The following is a 17,107-nucleotide window of genomic DNA, read 5'->3' as shown; positions in this document are numbered from 1 at the left end:
TTCTGAGTGGACAGTGAATCTCTTCACCTTCTCTTGGCCCTGTAAATGAAGTTTAGCAATACAGGAGAGTGACGCTGGATTTCAGCCAATCAGAGATGTTTCTACAGAGTGCTCCAGGAGCTGTTTTGGGCGTTACTATGGCTGCTCAACTTAAGTCAATGTGTGTTCACGTACCATTGATCGTAAAAGTGTAATGGCGGACGTTCCAGCAGAAGTCCCCATCGCAGCATAAAGCACAACGATTACATGGCAAAGCAAGACTGACGTGGAGAAGCAACAGTCTAAAGGCTCAAACATACTCGGGAGGAACGGCGTCCGCAGGGGTCCCTTTGACTTGGTATGTGGGGCGGACTATGCACGATCCACTTTCAGTCCCCGCAAAGTCTGCCCCACATACCGAGTCAGAGGGAGAGTGAGAACAGACGGGATAAATCGTATATATACCTAAGAGAAGCCTATCCAAGGTATAGCAAACATGAGCAATTAATTTACAGTCTGGACGTGGAGTGTGTCTGTCTGCGGCTGTGAACCTCTAGTTACTGCCCTCACAGTCATACGTGCTTTCGTGTCTCTAAAACATCAGATAACTCTCCAATAACACAACATAAAGTTCCTAGATTCGTCACTAGCCTCTATTGAGCAAAAAAGTTGCTAAGTTGTGCACGTTTATGAGGATACCGGTAAGGGACGATAGGTTTCAAAATAGGTAGGGGAGGGTGGAGCGTGGTTGTTTCTAAACAAGTCTCACGGTTCTACATAATAATAATTAGCACAATAATTTATTCCGGTGTTTTGGTTTTTGGTCTTAGTTTTCTCCCTTTCAGTTTCGACCTAGAATTTTGATTTCAGTGCATCCCTACTGACAAGAGTTTGTTGAAAAACAGCGGCAGATTTGACTGATTCAAAGCAAAGAGACAATCTTACACTGTCTCTCTTATCGTCACAGCCACTGTCAACATTAAACAAACATAAAGCAGTTATCCACATGCAGTGGTTTAGGACATTTCAGAACACCCATGAGCAGCATGTTCAGTTGTAACACGGAGACCTTGGAATAAGTATATTAATGCATTACATATTATATAGCATATTATAAAAGCTATATAAGTCAGTCACTCTTCTTCACTAGCTGGTATAACTGTTTTATGACTAGAAATGAGTGGATATGTGGACACACCTAGCAGCCTGTATAGTCAGGCACTCCACACAGCATATTCATTCGCTGGGACAGTAAAAGGTGCTCTCTGCTCAGTGGTATCACATAAATTATTGTTATTGGTCACATCATAAAAGCTAGGGTAAAGGTGCATTTTGGGTAAAAATGTCTAATTATAGGTATTGAAATTGTGGTTCGATTTAAAAACCATAAATAAGACCTATAAAAGAGCATAATTTTCCATTCCCACATGCAGCACAGAGGAGTTTTAAGTGCTTCTTTTCATGAATTGTGAATGAGTAATTTTTACTTAAACATTTGTTTATGAACATGGCATCATGGCTGTAGTTTCTCTGCTTACACAGACCAGAAGGCACATGTTCACCCTGTAGTTGTCAGTCAATTTAAAGACCGAAAAAAACTGCACATGCTCCGTGATAGGGACAGGACTTTCAATGTAATGAAAATGTAACTAAACAAAAACAAAAAAACTGTTAGGATTTATAATTTGTTTTATTTCCTTTTCATTACGTCTTAGTTTATTTACGTATTTGTGCGTAGTTTTACTTGTGTCCTCAGGTACTCGAGGTATTTAGCCATTTATTTTTGACAAATATATAAAAAAAAATAATAATTCTTCTAATGCATAAATTGCATTCTAACAGTAATAATGATAAATAATGGAATTTTAGATGCTCAGTAAATACACAGTGGAATATTTTAACCCACTACTGTTCACTCGGGGTCAGAGCAGATATTTATTCACAATCTAATTTATACGCTAGGGTATTAATGTTAATAATTCAATAATTTCTGATTTCTCAGAGAAGCTGCACAGATGTGAATACAATGTGAATTTAGAAAAATACTGATTCCTCAAAAGGTTTAATAAATTAAATATTATTTAATAGTGACACATTAGGCTCACAGTATGCGGTGATCAAAATCAAAATGCTTTAGTTGTTGTTCTTTATTAAAAATTTACTGAAGAACACCAACTTTAACCGTTTTCATCTCTAACTTTCAAAATGTTGAAACGACAAGAAACTTTTTAAAGCTTATTGTGTCTGTCCTTTTTTCTCGCTGCTCAGTAACTATTGGCTGTTTCCTTGGAGTAAATCCTGTAGCACGTGCGTCATCACATCTCTGATTAACTAACCGTCATGTCACCTACGAATCTTCCAAAAAAAGCCATGAATGCAAACTTATCCTAAACAATGACGGCTGGCTTAGGTAAGCCACATGTCTTCAGTTTGATCCGAGTTTAGTGAAACAGAATAAACCAGCACGGTCAACGTGAGCTTAGCTAAACCAGGTGGTTATCCTGTTATTAGAGGTGTCCCGGTCCAATATCAGCCAGAAAACAAAATCAGGATTTTATCGGACTGCGTCTAAAATCACCGATATAAACTCTACGATAAAATGTTCAGCTTCAGCACTTCTATCTATAGGTGACTGTGGTTCACACTCTAACAAAGTAAACTACTGTTGCTGACTATTGTTCTCTGTTTGAGTAACATCACTTAATCAAGTCTTTTCTAACATTCCACACTACAATATAAGTAATAAAAGTATGTATGATTCGTGCGGTTATTGTATCGGATCAATATCGGCATCATATTGAAAGTGAAAAAGTGGTATCGGGACATCCCTAGCTGTCATTATGGATGTTTTAATTGCACTTTGATGAAATACTACCCAGCTCTAAGGAGGCTTGTTGGAACCCGATATGTAATAACGACTTGAATTGTTATTAAAAAAAAAAAAATGTTTAATAAAACCCGAAATGTAATAACTGGTCAATAATGTAAAAAGATGCTGAGCAAAAACTTTTTACATTTTTTTAATTAAATTTCTGGTTCAGTACTTTTGTTACATTATTGACCAGATATCACATTTTTCATACCAATTCGGGTCTTGTTCCATTTCGGGTCGTTGTTACATATTGGGCTCTAAGGAGGCTGTTTGGAAGCCAGTAGATGATTGGACAGCACAGAGAAGTGCAAGTGCTCATCTTTAATTTACATTTTCTTCCCATATTCAGCCCTCTGTGGAAAAAGTTTGGACACCCCTGGTTCAATCATTTCTGAGTCGTGCTCTTAGAGCTTTCCAAACAATAAAGAAGTTTCGTCAAATCTCTGTCAATGTACCTAGTAACAGAGATTTTATTTTACAAAAGTGGAACAAAGCTTTGTTCAACTTACACATATTTGCCCGAGGGTCCACAAACACTGGCACTGAAGAGTCTTTCACATGTGCTCATTTCCAGCTCTCACTGTGAGGCCCAGTGTTAAATAAAAGTAACAAAACAAACAGGAGCTGAAACCTGTACATGAAGGGAACAAAATCATCCGAGCTTGCACGGTGTGAAAAACTGGAGTTAGTATTAGAAAAGCTTGAATTGTCCAATCACGTTCATGTTCAGGCTGTTCCTACTGTTTAAAGGTCCAGATTTATCTGATTTATCACCCATCTCAATTTGTTCCAAGAACTCCAACAACATAGTATTTGAGGTTTATTTTCCCAAACTCGACTGTTTTATGGAGTTTTAGCCCTCTGAAAAGTCCTTTTCAGAACGCTCCTAAAAACAGGCTGTTTTTGGGCCTTCATGCATATAGTCAGGGAGCCAAAGTCTCAAAAATGACATGGTCTGCCATACTTTTTATTTGTGTTTATTGTGTTAACTTTGACCCTGAAGGATCAATAATTGAATGGTCTGCTCTGCTGGAAATATTGCAAAGAAAAATTGTGGCCATTTTAGTGTATGCACCCATTTACAATGTGGAATAACAAGGGAGGGAGGAAACAGAACTTTTTCAACTTTGGCCCTCTGAATGTGGCTAAATGAATGTAGATCACTGTAACAAAATCAAATTACAGTGATTTTTTCATAATACTGCCCCTTGAAACCTTTCTGTAATCAAAGAATGACCCGAGTGTGAATTTCACAGGTTAACTCTACAAAGAAGCAGATACTGAAGAGGCACGACCGCATTGACGTATTCTCATTCCGACCACAATGTAGATCATTAGTTTCAACAAAAGAAAAAAAACGATCAGAGTTGAAGACAGAGGTCGTCTTTGTTCACTGGACTTTTTACCTGCACCTTCATTTTCAGCACTGGAAATGGAGAAGTCGGCCTTGAAAGACCAGACGAGGCAATGAGGCCACAAAGCATTCAGCACGAGCATGAAAAGACTGACTCATGTTGAGCTGTAAACCTCTATTTGTCACTTTTAAAAAACTGTTATCAACTCTTACTTTCTGCATTAGTCTGACGATGCAGCCAAGATCAGTTCAATAAATATAACCGACAGCTTCCTTTGAATAAGGACGATTTACTGTCATCGATTGAAGGAAAACTTTCCTCAAACTTTAACCACTTACACTTGATCGTTTTGAAATATATATTTCTAAGACAGCAGTGAGAGTTGATCCCATTACAAAGATATGACATGTAAATTATGTCTCTCCACAATTTCACCCAAAACAGAAAATTACTAATGCAGTTATAAAGCAAAACAAGCCAGTTAAAGGTTTAAACTTCATATTTCAGGAACACACTTTTAATGTAGCCTGTAATGTAATGTAAGTGAAATACTAATAAAGTCACTGTATCCTAACATTCCCCCCTCTCCCACTAACAAAGAACATCAAAAAATGAAACGGAACCACACAACAGCTATAACCTGAAACAGACAAGAACGTTTTTTGTTCTTTTAATGTCTCCAAAGAATGTTTACATCTACAGACGGCTTTCATGGCTAAAAATCCAGTGAATTAATGTATATTTTCAAATACATTTTGAAAATAAATATCTTTGGTTAAGAAAACAGTGCAGACAGCCGCCCCCGACCCACAGACACCAGAGTGAACTGACAATCTCCCAACAGTCAGACAACATTATCAGCTCAAAACTTTGTATAAACTATACATTTCAACAGGACTATCGAAGAATCAATCTATCATTAATGGTTGAGCCCTTTTCAGACAAAGTAACACAAAGTGCTTTAATGTTAAATAGTTCATCTTTACTGTCATATATACACTAAAATCAGTTCTGTTTTTCACACATCCCTCAGGAACAGCTAGCAGCCATAGTGTACAGTCTGGTTAGGGGCCACGGTTAAGGTCACATGGCAGATTTGAACCAGCAACCCTCAGTTACAAGCCAGCTTCCTTAACCACACGCACGAGAATTTCTAGTGAGTCTAAAATGTAAATAAACAATGCAAAAATTTGTATTTGAAAAAAATATTTCTATTCCTTAGCTTTATTATTGAGATGTGTATTTTTTAATAGAATAGAACTTTACCGATACCCCAGAGAGGAAATTCTCATGCTGCAGCATCAATAGAATAGCACACAGTAAGAATAAAATAAATACCAACGTAGAATAATAGTGCAAATATACAACTGTGGGACATGAATTAGAAATAAAATACAAATTAAACTAAAAAGAAACAAAACAAAGGCATAAAACAAAATCAAAACAACAAATGTGCAAATGACAAATGAAAGAATAAGGATCAGGGGAATATCAGTCGTTACAGTTATTTAGTAAAAAAAAAAAAAAATACTACAGTACTGAGTTTCAAGGCCAAAAATGGTCCAAAAGTGGCAACAACAAAAAAAAAATTAAAAAAAAGAGTAAAAAGTGGCAAAAATGGGTCAAAAGCAGTCAAGAGTGGCCAAAAAAAATAATCCAATAAGAGGAACCAGGTGGTATGTAATGGCAAGGTGTAGCTTAAATGAGCAAAATGTGGCAATCGATAGTGAAAAGGGGCAAAAATGTGGAACATAAAGAGGCAAAAAGTAGGGGGAAAAGTGACATTTATTCGGCAACATTAGCTTAATTGGATGAAAAGTGGCCAAAAGGGACAAACATTTGATAAAATTGTCAAAAAGAACTTGAAAAAATGGCCAAAAACATGGAAATTTTGATATTTATTGGCAAGAGTCTGAAAAAAGTGTCAGTACTTTTTTGAAAAGGGGCAAATATTAGACAGAGGAAGTTGCAAAATGAAATAGGTAAAAAGGGGTTAAAACGTTTCCCTCCTTATAAGGTTTTCTGGGGCAATAATCATTAAAATGTAGATATAAAGAGCCACATGTTGAGTATCACTGACTTAATGACAGCTACTAAATGGTGTCTCTGATAATGTAGTGGACTGGTCTGGACACAAAATGCCAGGGATGAATTTTAGTCCCAGTCCATCCCGAACACATGCCACAGGCTTCACTGCACTGCTTTGGAGGGAAATTGGACCGCGGACCACATGTTAGTTTTCCACTAAAGTGCCTGACGGTGGATGGCACACGTGTTGTGTTTTTAGACTCAAAGGACAATAAAGTACAGACAGGATCAGACACAGAGCGGGTCATCGGGGGGTCAGCAGGTGAGTCTACCTGCACACCTGTCCCTAATCACAGCCATGTTAATGCTTGCGCTAAGCTCGCTCCATGGAGGTACTCACTCTATGAAGTAAGCGGCTCCTTCGTCCGTGAAGCCCTCCTCCCATCCCCGCGGCAGGTCTGCAACAAAACACACTCTGTTGGTGACACTGACACCTGAAAGTTTACCGAGCCTCACACTGAACAAGTGCTCCGGTAAGACCAGCACGGTAAAGTGGTCACTACAGGCCGACTCAGACCCGAACGAACCCGCAGCCCAACAACACAACACGACTGACGGACGGGTACCTGAGCGGATCATGTGTCCAGAGTTCACCGGTTCACCGGAGCGGGGATGGAGCCAGCTGGTGGTCTGCGTCTGGTCGCTGCCGCACAAACACACAAACACCTGTTACACCGGGCAACTCCCGGTAAACACGGGAGACGAGCAGCCACGGAGCGGACTCACTTGATGAAGAAGACCCTGCCGTCCTCGCAGACACCGTAGGACCAGTGTTCAGGTAGGGAGTCCTGGCCGAGAGGCGCCGCCATGATCCGGTCTCAGGTCCTGTTTTATGTGGATTTTGTCCTCGCGGAGTCTCCGACAGGCAGCGATCAGCGCCGCCTTCAGGGACCGCGGAGAAGCCCGGAAATCCGAGAGTCTCACACTTTGGATGAGTGATGTCTGGCAACTTTCTATCCAAGCATGTTGGAGCTGGTTGGCTGTAGTAGTAAATAACATCATATTATTACACTATTTCAACAGTGTATGTACAGTATATACAAATATAGTTATAAGTATATGTATTCATAACAACTAATATGAAAATATTGAATAAAACATACACAATTATCAAATTATCCATTGTTGTAAAATGTATTTATTATCTATTCTGCTCTTACATTCTTACAAAAATCCTAAAAAACCCTTTAAATAATAATAATAAAAACTATAAACGTGTGTGTGTGTGTGTGTGTGTGTGTGTGTGTGTGTGTGTGTGTGTGTGTGTGTGTGTGTGTGTGTGTGTGTGTGTGTGTGTGTGTGTGTGTGTGTGTGTGTGTGTGTGTGTGTGTGTGTGTGTGTGTGTGTGTGTGTGTGTGTGTTTAGATAATTGACTTTGTAATTCTATAAAAATTGTAAATTATAATTTAACGCTAAACTGGAGGACTGTGTTACAGTTCTATATGTACAGTATGTAGTTAACAATTATTAAAATAGGTTTCATATCAAGCTTTCCCACATTTTCCATTTAAAAAATAATAAATTGAGGGATATACTGACACATAAAAGGCTCAGACGCCCACACCAAAAATATTAAAACCTATATTTTCATTGATTAGAAAGCCTTATAAGGTAACCAATAGAAAGGAAAGAAATTAGTTGATAGATATTTATTTTTAGTATATTTTACAGCTGATTTAGGAACCAATATCATAAGAGATGCTAACACAAGAGGAAGGGTAACTTTTATTAGGTTATTTATTACAGGCTCAGTAAATGTGATTAATCATAATATAACATGAGTAATTGAGAACGTAATTGTAATTGACTTTCTGAGGATAAAAAAATACTTGTAATTTAATTGAAATTGGGAAAAAATGCTGCTAACTGTAATCATAATTGAATATGGGTAATTGAAAACATAATTGTAACTGAAAAATGTAATTGACTCAAACGTGTGTGTGGGGGGGGTACCAATATTTATGCATTACTATCCATGTCTGTACTGTGTGTCATATAATATATGTATATTTACACACTTGTCTAGGCAAAGAGAAACAGAGCAGGATGTGTTACAATAATGTTTGTACTTCTACTCCAGGAGCGTCAAACTCATTTTAGTTCAGGGGTCAAATACGGAGCAGCTTGATCTCAAGAGGGCCACAGAATTTATGCGGGAAAACGGTTAATTTCAACATTATTGTGTCCTAGTTTGCACTTCTACGTATACATAAAATACTAAATATGTAATAAACTGACAATATCCAAACAATAAATGACACATATCAGTCCCAAAGGGATCCTCACTTGAAATCCCCTAAATTTTGTGACCAATTTCTGTTTAATTAAGAGAATTTCATAATTTGAGAAAAACTGAAGGATTTGTAAGACTTTTGAGTTTTTTCAACAGTTTAACATTAAAAATGACTGCAATCGTGCAATATAAGCATCTAGAAAACTGTGAACCCCTGCAAATATTGTCGAGTTTCATTTACACAATGATTCATGTTTTCTTTGTAATTTATACTTTCTCATACGGGCCGGATTGGATGGTTGAAACGGCCAGATTTGGCCCCCTGCCATGAGTTTACACACATTTACTCAGTCCTTCTGAATATGTACAAATAGTAAAATATTAAAATGTACTGGCTTGATTCAGTACATATGTTATTGTTCTGTGACATGCTTTGAAAAATAAATCCCATCATTCCTTACTAACGTATTATATTTCCTAAAGTTTAAACTTCTTCCTATAGTACTTTAACATGTAACATTTGATCTGTACAGGGTTTGTTGCCCTCTTCTTGTACATTATCCATAAATGTTATTACCGTACATGTTTATAGTACAAATATTGTCATTAATACACACAGTGAATGATACATCCTAGGATGCTCTGGGACACATCCTCACTGATGTTCCTGAGGTCATTGGGTGTTTCAGGTCACGTAAGTTTTGCGTACACAGAACATTAATGTTTGTCTAGCCTCTAAATGCAGACTATAGAGTTAACAGATGAAGCAAACTACTGTTTACTGTTATGATTAGATTGTAATGAATTTTGTGGAAAATTATAGCAAAAAAATGATGTAACTTAACTTTTAGAAGCATTTTTTTTTAATCAAGGAATTCTACACATTTGAGAACTTATTCTTATTATTGATCACGTTTGTCAAAAATGTGTGTAATGTGTAATATCCACTTTGTTCCTGTGACTTATTATGGGTGCATTTTGATGAATAATTGCAAATGATGAATGAAAATAACCAAAGATTAAACACGTCACACACACACACACCGTACACAAACTTCTGAGTCTAGCCTTTTACAACAAGAGCTGTGAATGTTGATTGTAGAACCAACATATTTATTGCAGAATGCCATATTAATAACCGGCCAGGGATTGCAGATGAAACTCAACTGTCTTGTGCTAACTCAGGCTTATTTACAGTTTATTTCTGTTGATAAATGACCTTTGGTGAAGGTTCTCAAACCTTTTTTGGCTCAAGTACCCCCTTTTTCCGACTGTAACATTTTGCCTAGAAAACTATTTAAAAAAACAACTATAGATCATAATGACACACATTTTAAAGAATTACATTTTGTAAATAAGTGGAAAGAAAGTATTTAGTGCAGTGGTTCCCAACCTTTTTTGGCTTGTGACCCCATTTTGATATCAAGACTTTCTGGCGACCCCAAAGACATTTTTTTATTAGAATTAGTTTTTGATCACATTTGAGCTCAGATATATATATATATTTTACTGCATTTTAGTTGGACTATATATATATCTATATATATATATATAGATATATATATACACACAGTATATACATTTTGCAAAGTGAAAGTATAGAAATAAAGTTGTTTAAGATTGTTTTAATTAGAAAATATATATATTTTAAAAAATTCAAAAATCTATTTTTTTTTTCCACCCAAGTTCCCTACATCCTGCCCACCCCCCACCACCATGCCACACGTCTCCAAACCCAGACAAAACACAGAAAACTAACTAAATAAATATAGCACAATAACAGCAACATTAGAAGTGTAAATAGATACATTAAAAAAAAAAGAAAACCTTTGTTATGATTTAGCCACTTGCTAACTGCTGGTTTTGCTTTTGCAGCAGAAGCCATCACATCTACAGTAGTGCTCCCAGGAATAAGGTGGACTATGAGACACGAACTTTAAGTGGTTTTGGTATTTCTGACAATGATGGTTGTTTAGTGCATGAAATGCTCCAAACAAAGCCTCATTAGGCGTGTAGACAACAGGATGATGATAAACAGTATTTTATAACGTCAGCCTCATGATTACAAAATACCTGCATAAATAACATGACAAAAGCAAAAATGGGCAGATCAGTGTCATGACTTCAACACCAGGCTGGTTTGGGACCTGCATCACATCTTGTTTCACATCTTGAGACGAGATCCTAGAAAATACAGCTGAGAGAAGTTAAATGCTGATGCCTGAACACCTTGTTCATTCTCTATTCAAGAAGACAATGGATGACGGCACATTAAAGGTGAGTTTTTGTGTGTGGGTGAATTAGGTGTAAGTTTAAAAACCAGTCTAGAAATGAACATTATCTGTAAAATCTACAGTGATTAAAAAGTTCTGAGAACAACAGAAAGTTGAAGCTCTGGTGGGTGGATTTCTCAGCTGACATTTGCACTTTACGCTGTATCCGGCCCTGTGTGACACAAACACTGTCCTGCTAGTATGTCAGTCAGGCTCCAGTGTTGACATGGAGCAAACATGCGAGTCATTGGGCCTCGCTGGGATAAACAGGAGCCTCACCTGTCAGTTTGCTCTGAGTCACTTATCAGGAACTTGGATCACATGGGAATGCCTTTCTCCAAAGCAGCTCTGCATGCAGGAGACGTGTGGTGGCGTGCAACACAACAGCACAACATTCTGACACACTTTCCACAAAGCACTGTTATTTAGAAATCCACACGTGGAACAAAAACAGCTTAACGAGTAAGAGTCGCCTCAACCACAAACAGTCATTTCCAAAGAAGACCAAACTATAGCAAGACAAACAGTAAGAACAGGATCCTTGTTGAATAGAAATGTATGTTAGCATTCATGTGGCTGTTCAGACATACAGGATCCCTATTGTTAAAGTAGCAATAATTTGCAAATTGGCCACCGAGCCAGAAAAGTGAGAAAATGTGGCCCATCAGCTGTGAGGGTGGTGCTCTGAACCTGAGGCGTGTTCCAGCACATTTCCTGGTGAATTATTAAAGATAATTAAAGAAACTAAAACCCTGATTTTCCCAGATTTAAGGCACAGACTCTAAATGAAAAACTCCCCTTTGGTGCTTAAGCTACTTTATCACACAGAAACCTGCTATTTTTGACTCTAGGTTGTTCAAAAATACATTTAAAACTCTGTGAATAGTAATTTAGCAGCAACAGTCAGCAAGACAAAAGCAAGATGATGGATCCACAACTTGGAGAAGTGGCGATGCAGTCCCGTTTTTTTTATTAACGGCCTGAGCCTAACTACAGTCGGACACTCTTTTGTCCCCCTTTTGAGGCAATCCCTACTTTTTGTTTCATCTAGTTATACATAATGAATCAATAAATAGGCATGCATAAAATAAATCAGTAAAAAGTAAGTAAATAAGAGAGAAGATTTAAAAAGTGTCAAAACAGCAAAGAAGAGACCACAGGAGCCATGTCGCTAGATTCAGAGGAGAAAGTAACAGATTACGAAGTACTCACATTACTGTAATTGAGTTGCTTTTATGAGTGTATTTCTAAATCAGTAGTTTTACTTGTACTTAAGTATGTTGAGTTAATTAGTTACATTTCTACACCCAACACTTACAGAGTAAATTAATATCTTGTTTTAAAATGATCAACGGACGTTGTGAAAGTACAAACAATGACATGACCAGACAACAATCAAATACATCACATCATAGCCGACCAATCAGATTAAACATAATGCACCCGCGCCAAAACAGTGTTGAATGGAGGTTTTTTTTATCAGTTTTAGAGTTAGTAAATTCAGCTATAATTAGAGCCTGACAATGCTTTTTTATTTTATACACGTGCTGTTGTTTACTGTATGCAAGGGAACCGTGGCAAGATTTATTACTGAAAAATAAACATGGGAGAGTGAAAGTAACTAGTAACTTTTACTTTGAGTACTATTAATTGAGCTACTTTTTACTTGTACTTGAGTAGATAGATAAATAGATTATTTTATTGTCATTAAACATAACATCAGAGATGCACTGCAGAAAAAAATTGTGTTGCATTTAGCCACAACGAGAATACAAGGATTAAAACCAGGTCAGAGAAGGATACTGATAAATATATCTGTGCAAAGAAAGTATGTGCAACAGTTCTTGATTAAATAGATACATAATGTTAAGTATTTTATGTATGACTCATTTATACTTGTACTTGAGTACAAGTTAAATCAAGTAACAGTGTTTCTACTTGAGTGGGATGTATCAGTACTCTTTACACCTCTGATAATAGTCTTTGCTTCTGATGCAGCTGCACTCAGTCCAACTTGTTGCTGCTCCACAGCAAACATTGAGCCCCCACAGGGAGCAAAACCCCGAGGAGGAGAATCTGTCCTCCATCATGTTTACCTGAGGAGCTGCAGACAATCTTTACACTAATGCTAACGCTAATGTGTTTACGTGATCATAGCTGCAGCAGAACAGTACCAATCATCAGGAAATGGCTGAGATGATCAGACAGCAATGAAAGTGAAATCAAAAGAGAAGAACAGCTCGATTCAAGAGCACAACAGCAGCTAACGTCACTACTTCTTTATTTCCAACCTGAGATGATGACTCAGCTGATCTAACAGGAGCAAGGAGGCAGTGCTCATAAACGCACATTAAAAGCTCCAATCAGCTCTCTGACCTTACAGGAAATGAATGGAGAATTTACACATTACTGAGGATCAGAGAAGGTTTACAGAACCAAGCATCCAGTGATGATCCACTGATAACAGGGTTGGGGTCAATTACAATTACATTTTCAATTATTCATGTTCAATTACAATAACTGGTATTTTTTCCCAATTATAAATATATTCTAATTGTTCCCCATTTATGTTCTCAATTACTGAAGTTCAATTATGATTTTTGCTGTGGCGGTTTTGAATGGAATGAGACAGAGTCACATTTTAGGGTTGATGGTCAGATGCTGACAGGGTTTATTTGGTCAAAGGGTTTTTGAGGCAGACCGGTCTGGGATTCAGAGGTTTCCGTGTGTGTCCCCCAATGAATCTGTAGTTGTTTTGTACTCTCAGGGTTTTGTATGCTGCTGATAGTGCTAAGCATAACACTGACAGAGCCTCTGAGAAGAGACCTTGGCAAATATTATCAGTGTACGATGGTTTCTGGCCTGCATAGGGCAGTGTGACCAGAACCACTAAGTCTTCTAACCCTTATCACCTGTATGAGTGTTAAAATTCACTGACAGGTAGTGGGAAAACTTAATATGAAACATATTTTAATATATGTATACATTAAAGTACAAGTATATTTACTTCATACTTGCATTCAAACTTTTGACATACTTAGTACAAACATTTAAATTACCTTTAAGTATATTCAGCTTGTGAATGTGCATATTTTAGTCATTGCAGCCTAATAAATAGATAAATTCTCCCCACATCCATAACGGCTTTATAGGTCCTGAAAGCGAGGAGTGCGGAGCCGGGTAGAGCCAATACCTGCAATGGAAACGCACCATTAGTTATTCACTAACAGCATTGAATAGTACCTATTGAATAATCACGGAGAAATTGGTGAACATTTCCACTTTTTTGGAGACCAAAGCACGTGGGATGTCCTGAAAATGACATGGAATGACTCTTAGTTATCGTTTGAATCCATTTGACTAAACCTGTCATCTTTTTTTTATCAAGACGTCACAGAAAACATTGATTGAGTGAGGAAGGTCATTTAAGGCAAACACTAAGACTTACAGCGACGAGGTCGCGTAAAGCAGCAAAGACCGGTTGTGGCTGTAATGTCCTCAGACAGCTGTAGTCTGACTGCAGGCTCCGCTGCACATGGTTATCCATGAGAAAACAGAGCTCACAGAGAGGAATCAAAAGCAAAGTGTGGAATAAGTGTCAGGATGATGAGTGTGGAGATGCAGAGACTGAGGCACAAGACTGGAAAAGTGACCCCAAAAGGTAATTTACTATAAACTCAAAAAACTAAATAAATAGTCCAACAAAGTACCAAAATAAACATGACAAAGTACTAAGTAAAACATTTACAAAGTGCAAATGAAAACTGATAAAACAAGCACACAATGTCCAAACGATGCTTTATGTAGTGAAGTAGGACAATCAGGAGATGAAACGCACCCGACCGCAAACAGGAGGCAGCCTAATCACTCACACAGCACAAGACACATTGCAACTTAATCATGAACATTGTGTAAATAAATAAACCCATCCACAGAGCCACAGACCCTACACCCACGACTTGAAAATTTGAAATTAAATGGAAAAGTGAGAGAGTTACGTCAGTTAACCATGCCTGACATCAGAAGGGCAAAGATGGGACAGAATGTTGAGCATCAGCTATCAGTTCACACATTGAACTAATGATATTCACATGAACTGAATGACTGAGAACCTTCAGATTTACAGTAATTTGGCCTTATTCCCACGTGCACAGTGAAAGCAACAACAACAAAAACAAACGCTCTGATCAAAACACTGCTGCATGAAACTCACTGCAGTGTTTTAACCAGTGTGTGTTTACACAGTTTTAAACATTGGGTCAACTTGCTGTAATCAAATGTGTAATTATATCAGCAATGAAAGCAGGCAATGGATATTAAGACAGCACAGGTTAAAATAATCCTTATGTAGCACAACCCATCAAATAAAACTATATATATTATCAAATCGTGTCTTTAGAGTCAGTTTTATCAACATCTAGCCTCAAACACACAAAATATCCACACAATATAATGTTTTTAAAGAAATTATACGTTTAGGTTTGCTGTAATGTCTGTTAGCAAATGCTAGATACATTTCAGATAGTTCCATATTTACCGCAAAAAAAATTACTTTTGTGTTAAATATTACCACAAAATTACTCCTTTTGTGACACGTGACGCTGTTGCATACGACAGCTTAAACAGCAGTAGGTATGACCTAATATCTATGAAGTTAAATCTTAATATGAAGTGAAGCAAAACAAGGGGTAAAACACAAAATAACAGGAGACTAGTGGATCTTTCTTTGATAGGATGCAGTAAAGATTATCAGGAATGTTCTGGAAGAACAGTGTAAGAGAGGCACATGTAGAAGAACCTATTCTGGAAGAACGTCCTCTCAGCTCCAGTCCTCATTTCTTTTAATTCACAATTCTTTCGATTCCCAGTTTTTAAAAAATCCTGTGAATTGTTGTAAATGTGAGTGTATGTGTTAACATTGTGATGTTTACATGTTTCCTTGACTAGCATATACTTCATCAACCCATGACCCTGGTCAGGGTGAAACTGATGAAGAAAATTAAAGGGTGTATTTCCTGCATTCTGTCTCCCTCTAGTGGTGACAGAGCTCAGTGCACGTCATGTCATCTTCAGGTCACTTTCTTTCAAACTTTTTTTTTTTTTTTTTAGAATAATAGTGTTCAGATAAAGAAAACATGAAAAAAAATGCAAGATTTTAAGAAATCGTGTCACACCGTGCAGCTCTGAGTCATCACTGATGAGAATAAAGCAGCAAATTGTGTCTTTTTCTGAAATTTTATGTAATATGTCATTTTTAGTTTTGAGGAGTTATGGATTATTGATGAACTGAGTGTTTTGGACGGATGGAAGGATGGATGGATGGATGGATGGATGACCTTTCATTTGTGTTGCTGTACCTCACTATATTGGTGTAGAGTTTCTGATAAATAAGTTTACATAAATACTAAAATTAATAAATAAGTTTATGGGTAAAATACATTGTTAAAAACTTAGACTTTGATTAAAACGGTTGAAATTCATAAACCAAAGCACATGATTTAATTTTACAAATAGAAATAGTCAAACATTGTAGGTTGGCTTAAAAAACAATGAATAGCAAAAAATTAATGAATATAATGAAAAAATTATTTAAAATGGCAAAAGTTCAGGTGGTTAATTTGTTTAAAAACTTTTGAATAGAGCTCATTCTTCTTTTTCACCCTTTTCTTTAAGGTTTTCAATCTGCTACAAAACCTGCAACAAAACTGAATAAACTTTTAAAAGCTGAGTTGACCTCGTGTCTTACTTGCGTTCCATCCATGCCCTTTAAAGCTGGACAACAAGCATTGTAGAAAATAAGCTTGACACTTATGATTGCCTTATCTCAGAAAAAAAAATCCAACATTTTTGAATTTTTTTTGTTACTATAGCCTTACCTCTGAAATGTAAGTTTATCACATTTATCATGCTTTACTGGATTTTCACCCCAGTTTAAGTCTACAAATCATATTTAATTTTTTTAAAGGTCTTATGATAGCCTTATTTTAGAAAAAAAATATTCAAACAAAATTTTTATGCCTTTTGAAATTTCGGAGTTTGTCACATTTTTCTAATTTTTCATGCCTTACTGCATTTTAACCCCAGTTTAAGTGTGCTCATCATATTTAAACTAGTTTTAAGGCTTTTATGATTATCAATAATTCAATTTGTATGCCTTACCTCAAAATGTGGATGTTTTTCATGCCTTACTGTATTTTCACTGCAGTGTAATTGTGCTCATCATATTTAAACAATCTATATTTATAAATACACACACTTCTCAAAGTACAAACACATCAAACTATGACAAATTAAAGACAGACAAGGA

General features: G+C 36.8%; 1 protein-coding gene across 7 annotated transcripts in view; it reads right to left on the bottom strand.

Annotated features, from left to right (window-relative positions):
* The window catches only part of LOC114464420 (pleckstrin homology domain-containing family A member 7-like), a 141,413-nt gene extending 134,209 nt beyond the window's left edge, over positions 1-7,204 (bottom strand). For all 7 annotated transcript variants that reach the window (XM_028448577.1, XM_028448578.1, XM_028448582.1 and 4 more), the window contains exons 1-3: positions 7,021-7,204; positions 6,861-6,937; positions 6,635-6,692 (exon numbers count right to left, since the gene is read on the bottom strand). In XM_028448577.1, the coding sequence (XP_028304378.1) occupies positions 6,635-6,692; positions 6,861-6,937; positions 7,021-7,103 (218 nt within the window). In that variant the 5' untranslated portion in view covers positions 7,104-7,204. The remainder of the gene's footprint in view (positions 1-6,634; positions 6,693-6,860; positions 6,938-7,020) is intronic.
* Between the last annotated feature and the right edge of the window lie 9,903 nt (positions 7,205-17,107).

Source organism: Gouania willdenowi, chromosome 6 (assembly GCF_900634775.1).
Source record: "Gouania willdenowi chromosome 6, fGouWil2.1, whole genome shotgun sequence".
Classification (NCBI taxonomy): Eukaryota; Metazoa; Chordata; class Actinopteri; order Blenniiformes; family Gobiesocidae; genus Gouania; species Gouania willdenowi.
The sequence above is the reverse complement of the archived record's forward strand: the minus strand, read 5'-3'. Positions and strand labels throughout refer to the sequence as shown.